This window comes from Helianthus annuus, chromosome 17, assembly GCF_002127325.2.
Source record: "Helianthus annuus cultivar XRQ/B chromosome 17, HanXRQr2.0-SUNRISE, whole genome shotgun sequence".
Classification (NCBI taxonomy): domain Eukaryota; kingdom Viridiplantae; phylum Streptophyta; class Magnoliopsida; order Asterales; family Asteraceae; genus Helianthus; species Helianthus annuus.
Window position 1 is genome coordinate 32,041,548 of NC_035449.2, and position 8,968 is coordinate 32,050,515.

At 35.2% G+C, this 8,968-nt stretch overlaps 1 protein-coding gene and 1 long non-coding RNA gene across 2 annotated transcripts; both read right to left on the reverse strand.

Moving 5' to 3' along the window:
* Nucleotides 1-502: 502 nt before the first annotated feature.
* On the reverse strand, nucleotides 503-1,436 carry LOC110924093. Its single transcript, XM_035986818.1, has 3 exons — nucleotides 1,287-1,436; nucleotides 1,048-1,206; nucleotides 503-968 (listed from the first exon to the last, which is right to left on the reverse strand). The coding sequence occupies exons 1-3, from the start codon at nucleotides 1,398-1,400 to the stop codon at nucleotides 672-674; spliced, it is 570 nt and encodes a 189-aa protein (XP_035842711.1). The 5' UTR covers nucleotides 1,401-1,436; the 3' UTR covers nucleotides 503-671.
* Nucleotides 1,437-5,340: 3,904 nt separating this feature from the next.
* Nucleotides 5,341-5,966, reverse strand: LOC110921838. The gene is made up of 2 exons (XR_002582681.2): nucleotides 5,816-5,966; nucleotides 5,341-5,755 (listed from the first exon to the last, which is right to left on the reverse strand). It is a non-coding gene; the product is annotated as an uncharacterized LOC110921838 (long non-coding RNA).
* Nucleotides 5,967-8,968: the final 3,002 nt, after the last annotated feature.

The window sequence follows — 8,968 nt, forward strand, 5'->3', positions numbered from 1 at the left end:
GACTCAATTTGGTTAAAACCGAAGAACCTGAGTTACATGTATTGGGCCATGGATTTTTCTCTGTGTACAACCCATTAATAATTTAGTTTATTACAAAACGGAGGAAACCAAACTGAGTTACATATTCGGTTTTCAGTTCGGTTTTTTGTTTGGTTCCCAGTTTTACGTTAAAACCAAGGCAAAATACTGAGTTTGCAGATTCATTCAGAGTGGTGTAATAAACTGTTGCTTAACGGAGTAAGCAAACTCCGACAAACACTTGTTACTTATTCTCTTCCCATATCACAGCCGTTGATCAATGTTGCTTCCGTTCTTCTCTCTATACTATGACTATTCTAATAGCGATGGTCGAACTTACCAAAAACCAACTCCGAAACATATGGTTTGACCTTCGATGCATACAAATGCAACATTCTTTAATTAAGCTAAGTAATTGGTAACTGTCATGACACAAACTCAGAAAAATGATGCATGAAGAACAAAATTAATTAAAACCCAACATCTTTTTTTAACAAGGCCACATTTTATACACGGAATGCTTGTTTTCTAAGTCTTTAACATCAGGTAAGTTTTCAGCCAACCAGAATTTTGTGTTTTAAGGAAAACAAGTAGCAACATACAAAGCTTATCATAATAAAGCTCAACATCAGTTCTAGAGAAAGTTGGGTGATCTAACCATAATGGTATTGGCAGAGATTCTCAACAAAGATTTCAACAGGCGATGCGCGTGGGGAACTTAAGAGAATTTTTAACATCTCCATCACTTCACTCTTGAAAATCATTATTGTTTGCAATGTCGCCTTCTTCAGATTGGGTGACTTGGCTAAGATAAACTTTACAAACTCCATCTCCTGCTTTTTGTTTGTGAAATATTTAATCTCCAATTCATTCAGATGCTCTAACCAAACATGCGAATATTCTCTCAGTTTAACGGATTCTCTCTCATCACAATGATCTTTGGTATCACTCTACAACATGAGTCATGTAAGTGAATTTTGGCATCATAATCAAAATTAATAGGATACAAGATAAGCTTGCAATATTTACCACTATCTTAAGTTTCTCCAAGTTCGGGGAACATTTGATCAATACAGCAAGAAAAGTCAATCCATAGTCGTCAGCAAAATCCACTTCTTCGATACAAAGGTATTTGAGGTGGATTAGCAAGGGTGGAGGCTCTTTAGGAACTGAGGCTTGAACTAACATCTTCAAACATTGGCCAAAACAGCGATTAACAAGCAATACATTAATTTTTATCTTTAAATAATATATAATGTGAGGATTACCGAAATGATACGAGCCCAGATAGTAAGATGTTCAATCACAGGTAAACACTTGAATAGCTCCATAATGCTGGGTTTTTCATAACCATGAAAACTTTCTTCACGTATAAGCTGCATCTACTTAGAATATTGAGATAAATTTTGAAATCCCATGAGCTTGGTTTTAAAATGCGCGCATAATGCGTGATGCGCCCGACGCGCTGACGAGAGCGCATCGTCACAACTGATGCGTTGCGTTTACGTGATGCGAGTATATTGCGCGCATTTCGCATGATGCGCTCATCGCATAATGCGCTCTGATGCACGCAATATTGTTTCTTATTTTTTTTCGAGATTTTATGAACTGGGTTCGGTTTTTTCAATAATTAATATCTTAGTATGCTTGATTTGAACCAAAAAGCACAACTCTTATCTTCTTATTGCGTCATTTGTTTTACTTCAAGTATATTTTCACAAGTTTTTATGTATAAATAATTTTTTTAATATTTTTTTATAAAGAGCGCATCACATACGTGATGCGCTCGCATCGCGCTTCACGCATCAGATTTTTAGACCAAACGCATCGGAGCGCATCACGCAATTTAAAACCAAGCCCATGAGAATGGATATACAAGTATGAACTTACCAGACACAATCTCTTAAGTGATGGACAATTAGATAAAAGATGTAGAAGACTTTTTTTGGAGATACTTATGTTACCCAAGTATGATTCTATGGATAAGCTTGTAAGGCTACCAAACTCGCCGATTATAGGTTTATGGTTGATATCACAATTACGAAGATATAGGTCCGTTAGGTGATGCAACGAGAAGATAGATAAGGGTAAACCACGTGTAGCACGTGTACCGTAATAACCGAAGTCAAGGGTTAATTTCTTGACGGTATGATTCCTCGACAAATGATGTATTATCTGATTGATTTCAAAAAGAGCGTGACCTGCGAGTGCGGCCATTGAAAGGGTGAACTCAATGATTGGACCCTGGCACAGTAACAAAACTTGGTGTATAGCATAGAAAAGTTTACACCTGGTGTCCTTGTCACTCTTTGCAATTTCTAATCTGGATATTGGCTTCCAATCAATCTCTTCGGTTGTTCTTTTGAAGACAGTACGCCAATAAAACTCAAGTTTAGGAATAGTGGTCCATTTGTACCTCCATTCCCTTGAGAGGATACTTGTCCTAGCTGCTTCTTCAACTGGTAAAAGACAAAGGATGGTTTCTACTATGGCTCGAGGAAGTGTAGAGATTCTATCCAATTGTCGAGCTTTAGGCAATCGTTGAACTTTAGACAAACGTTTACCTTTCATTTCAGGTTGTTTATGCTGGATCAATACTGCAAACTGTGAACATGGATTTAAAATAGTTTACACATTGGCGCGGCTAAGCTTCGTAGTAATTCGGTTTTCCCATGTTACGCGATTAAACTCATTTTTTGTGTTTATTCAAACATATAAACTGATTTTACACTTTATTTATCCATCACTTGTTTAGATCCGGAAACACTCAACACCATCAAAGTGATCATAACAACTTCAAAAAAAAAAAAACACACACACACACACACATTTAAAAGTTTAAAATCATCTCCTCCAACACTTTGTATTGTAGCCTTAACTTTTATACATTTAGTGTCACATTATAACTTTCTAACCATGCATCCAAACACCCCCTACGTATCCATTTATAATCCAACGGACAAGCAAACTCTTATTAACAAATTATGTTTGTAAGCCCTAAAATACCCAAATGTATATAAACAAACAAATTCAAAGAAAATAATCTTAGTTAAAATGACATCAGAAGGCATGAAACACCTCACAAACCAGATAAATAACAACAAAACTGATCAAAAGAAGAAGATACATGAGTTGAGTTGAGTTGAAGTATCAAGGAACCTAACCTTTTTACGGTTTACACTCAGCGGCAAAAGTGAGCGAAGAATGTGTGTAAAGGATAAAATAAGGGGATGTTTGGGATTTGATTATTCAACTCAGAACTTCTTGTGACTTATTCGTAAGGAGTGTTTAAAAAAGTGTTTGAATAAGGTTATGAGGTGGGAAAAGTTAATAAATTAATAATGACTGTTTGTTTACTTTTTAATGAGATTTTTAATGGTTTAGAAACTGGTTCAATACTTAATGGTTTAGACTATTTGTTTCACAAGCAGATGTCTGAATGATTCAGACATTTGCATCTGAATGGTTAAGATTTATACAGAGCAGTGGCGGACCTAGAAACTTTTTGCTGGGGGTGCGGATGAGGTGTTCAACCATATTTTCAAGGGGTGCGGTCTAGGGGTGTTCAAAAAACTCGTGGCTCGCAGCTCGCTCGAAAAAAGTTCGAAGAAAGCTCGGCTCGAAATTGGCTCGGTTGTAAACGAGCCAGCTCGGCTCGGCTCGATTTGTAAACGAGCCGAGCTCGAGCTTGGCCTGGCTCGGCTCGTGAGCTCGTGAGCTGGCTCGATAAGGTTTACATCCTTTATTTTTTTTTTGTCCCACATTGCTTGGTATGTAGGTGTTTTTTTTCCATTCCCTCAAGGAATGGAAAGAAATATGTTGTTATTATTATTATTATTATTATTATTATTATTATACTTTTATTTGTATTTATATTTATTAATATTCATACTAATATTAATATATATGAAAAATCTATTACTAATTTTTTATCATTAATATATTATTATTATTATTATTATTATTATTATTATTATTATTATTATTATTATTATTATTATTATTGAGTCAATTATATTTTTGTCGTTTTTAATACAGTTGTGTTTTGTTACTTCATCTTTTTTTGTTTATCAAATTGTACAAAGTAATAATTCATTCTATTCACATATGAGTAACCAAACATCACAATGGAATGGAATGATCCATTTCATTCCGTTGTCCATTCCATTACCTCGTCCATTCCATTCTCTCATCTATTCCATTACCACATACCAAACATACCCTAATGGAGAATCTCCTCTATAAAAGAAGGTAAAGACAATGTACAAAATGAATTAACTATTTATATTTGCATAGTTAGCCATATGGTTAAATTAAATGGCAATTATAGCCCTTAGTCTATGAAGAAATTCATTTTAAGGGTTTTTAAGTATTAAATTTTGCAGTTCTTTGTTAGTTCGAGCTAGATCGAGCCGAGCCGAGCTAGCTCGAATTCTAATCGAGTCGAGCTCGAGCCTCAAATCTCAGCTCGATTTCAAATTCGAGCTCGAGCCGAGCCAGCTCGATTCGAGTTCGAGCCGAGCTCGAGCTGGGTCTAGCTCGGCTCGACTCGGCTCGTTTACAGCCCTAGTGCGGTCAGGTTTTTTGCCTAAAATATACACTAAATTTTTTTCAAGGGGTGCGGCTGCCCACCCTGGCTAAAGGCTAAGTCCGCCCATGATACAGAGTCTGAATGGTTAAGACCTCTAATCTAAATTGGTCAAACATTTGCCTCTGAACGGTTAAGCATTATAAGGTTCTTAATGGTTCAAACCTCTTACTGGTTCAGCACTTAATGGTTCAGACCTCTTACTGGTTCAGCACTTAACCATTCAAAAAGTCTCGAAGTTGTTTTAAAAAAGGAGTGAATTGCAAGTTTTGTCCTTTATCTTTATGCCCAATTGCAGGCGCTGTCCTTTATCTTTAAAATTGACGAGTTTTGTACTTCATGTTTTAAATTCCTGCATGTTATGTCCTTTAACCCTAACCTAGTTAAATTTTTCTGTTAACTCAAATTACATAAGGGCATTTTAGTCTTTTTACCTTTTTATTTAAAAATAATTTAACAAATTAAACAAAGATTAATATAGTATATACGTATATTGTATGTATATATAACAAATCCCTTTGTCTCTCTACCTTCCTCTCTCTCTCTCACACTACCGCCACCACCATCACTACTAACCGCCACCACCACCCATGCTACCTGCCACCATCTTGAAAAATCATAGAATCCATTATTGTTGCTAGCATTTCCTACCTAGAAAAATGGGTTTGTAAAGAAGATCTCTGCAACAAGAAAGCAACAAACTATGCAAGTACCAGAGCAATCAAAACTTGCTGTTAAAAAAAATAAAGCAATTGATGTTGACTCTTATATTGCTTTACACGGACGAATGATTTGTCAACTATTTCTTCACAGCAAAATTCTTTTGTTCTTAAATTCTACTAATTTCAACAGAATACTAACCTTCAAGCCCTAATTGTCCATGCTATGACTTTTTGAAAAACTCAAAATAAAGATCATTTCAATTACTTTACAAAATAATGAACTTCTTATACACATAATTGAATTAGGCTAAATCTAATAGAAATCAACAGAGTTATCAACGAGTCTCCGGCCGTCACAGTTCTTGGTCGTTCCAAGAGAGAGAAAGATAATCGGAGGTTGATTCAAGTCCGGCCGCCGTAGTGGTTCTTTTAGGTCGTTCCGAGAGAGAGAGATCTGTGATTTCCGGTCATTCTAAACATCTCCGACCTGCGATTTCAGATCTGTGTGTGTGAGAGAGAGAGAGAGAGAGAGAGAGAGAGACGGGACCTGATGAAAGTGGCCGTTACCGTTATCATATCTGTGAAATGGTGTGTGCTTCTTTTTGGCCGGATTTGGTTGTTATGGTGGTGAAAGAAGGTTGTGGTGGTGGAAGAAGTGATTGAATTGGTACAGAGAGAGAATAGGGAGGAAAAGAGGGGTTTTCTTAGAGTGAGAAAGATGTGCAGTAAATATATAATTTTTTTTTTCTTTTAAGGTTTTTTTTAATAGCAAGGTAAAAAGACAGATTTGTCCTCATTTGCAAGTCACATGATCAGATTTAACAGAAAAAATAAACTAGGTTAGGGTTAAAGGACATAACATGCAGGATTTTAAAACATTAAGTACAAAACTCGTCAATTTTAAAGATAAAGGATAGCGCCTGCAATTGGGTATAAAGATAAAGGACAAAACTTGCAATTCACTCTTAAAAAAGTGTTTAGATGAACTTTTGATGATGTGGGAAAATGTAACATTTCATGAAAAGTGAAAAGGAGTTTCAAAAAGTCAAGGTTTCTTAGCTTTTCAAAATGGTTTTTTCACCTTATACAAAAAGTTGTTTCAAAAAGTTCTTTTCCCTTATCTAAACATTATTTTGACTTATTGTCTTTTTCAAAAAAACCAATAAGTTGTTTTAAAAAGCTAAGCTAAACACCCCGCATATTTTGTGTTGAGATGAAACAAATGAATTATTTGGAATCGGTGGGTACCTGATTTTTTATAAATTCTAAACATAAACGTATACGTAGGGGTGAAAATAACACTGATAACGCGAATTTGGTCGGTATTGGTTCGGTCCATTAACATATCAATTCGGTACCAACACTTGATATAGTAACTAGTGGCGGAGCTTGACCAAAAGTTCCGCAGGGGCAGAAAGTAATGGGACCAAAAAAAAATTTCTGTCGCTAGATTTCGGGTTATATGTTCGGGCCGGGTCAAACAATAATAACTCTAAATAAAACTAAATAATCTTCATTCATTCAAATGATTCGTTCCTACATATATAAAAACTAAATTTGAACCCTTAAGTTTCATTTATATAAAAACTAGTTTCAAACCTTATTTAAATTCACTTCAAGTTCAAAAACAATTATAAAAATTACTAATAGCCTCATTTTTCACGTTATATTTAACTCAATATGAAAATATGTATAATTTTTTTGGACAATAAACTTGGTAGGGCCATAGAATTTTTAGGCAAAATAATTGGCAGGGGTGGACCTATATAATTTTAAAAATTTATGACGAAAAATCAGAAAAATTACACTACTAACCTAAACATTGGTCGGGCGGGTGCACCCCCTTGCGCCTTAAAAGGTCCGCCTATGATAACAACCGAAAAAGAAAACTTACAAAATAAAGTCGTGATAAGTAAAAAAAGATGTCGACACATGTTTTACATTGACTGAAAACCATAGTAAATGAATATCTGTAACGGTTCTAATAGTACCAATACTAGTACTATGTTTTTATGTGGGAATCGGCAACAAAGTTTTTATCGTGTATCTAGTTTTTGTAAAAAACCCAACGAACGGAAGTTATAAGAGAAAATAAATTATTGGTTAAAGACGTATATTATATAGTGTAAGAAATGAATTTGAAACTTGAAAGGGTTTTTTTTATATAAAAAGACAAAACGTTAGTGTAGCACTCAAGTTGTATTATATATCTATAACTAGGTTATTGTCCCGTGTAATACACGGGGTGAATCATAATTATAATGTGAAATAAAAAAAATATGTTCATAATATGATTTAAGTATATATATAATATAGAGTAATATGCATACAAAATACGAAATAAATATTGAAGTTTGTATAGTCATTCATAATAATATGATCTGTTATTTGTTTTAGGATTTGTCATAGGAACATAAAATTTTGTACCACTACTAATATTTATTGTGACATTTTCTTGTTCAAAGGTAACGTGTCTGATTTTATCTGATAATAGATTATTCTGACGGGTTAATGTTGGCATATTATTATATTTTCTACTATCCAAATATAGTTTCCTCACTTTCGCTATCATTAACATTAAGGCCATGGGGTATGGGGCTTGGGTTGGTGTCACACCCCGATTTCCACGTGTTTCACCGGTGGGCCCGGTGGGGGATTACCGTGACGTAGTTGGCAACAATATAGTCAAACCACACAATATTTAAATGCACAGCGGAAGCATAAAGATTGATATATTTCAACCATCGAATGTAATATCCAAGTATCACAAGTAGTCGAAATAAATCCACAGGGGATCAAAATAAAAATAGAAATATGGTTCAACAGATAGTGGCATCCCAAGCTTGCGAGACTCTAACGATGCTAAGGAGTGGCCAGCCTATTTCGTACAGAACATGCATTTAATCTTTTTGGGAAAAATACGTCAGTTTACACTGGTAAATACATTCAACCGACACTTTTGTAAAAAGGTTTAATAAAATTGATTTGAATGCACAAGGCACAAACTCTTTATAACTTGGGATAATTTATCAATTAAATCTTGTAAAAGAATTACATGTTTACTATGCGTTCGGTCGCCCGGGTCGTGCCGGGTTTAAGGTTAATAGACACGCCACAAAGCATAAAGCCGTGGCGGGAAAACCAACGATTATACCTTTATAAATATAGACACATTGTCGGGTGTACGCCTACACCCGTGTGTCGAGGTCGTGGCCATTTCGTAAAATGATGCCAAGGATATCCGGGACATGGTCATTAAGCTCCCAAAGGCGTAAAGCCAACAAAACAAATTTTTAAACGGGTCACATTGATAATACCCAACTACTAATGAGTTGGGGTCAATTGCCCGACCAAGCGGTATTTTTATATACCGTAACCCAAGCCCGTATAACGAAAAATAAGTTAAAAGTATTTACCTGAGCAAGTAATAACCTCAATAAACAAACGCAAGTATCTTCTACTGGTCTCCTATTCTGGAACGAAGGTTTATAACAACCTATTAGAATCCTAACGGGTCTTTAATTTAGCCTTAGCTTAGACCGATCAGTTTCAAAGGATAATTACTGTTTAATCGCGTGAAAGGCGAAAACCGGGAATGGGATGTGGTTTGGACCCAACAAGTTTGAAGACTTGTTTTATATGAGTATAATAACCACACTCTGGATTTTGAAGTAAAAACGATAAGGTTTGACCCGTTTCG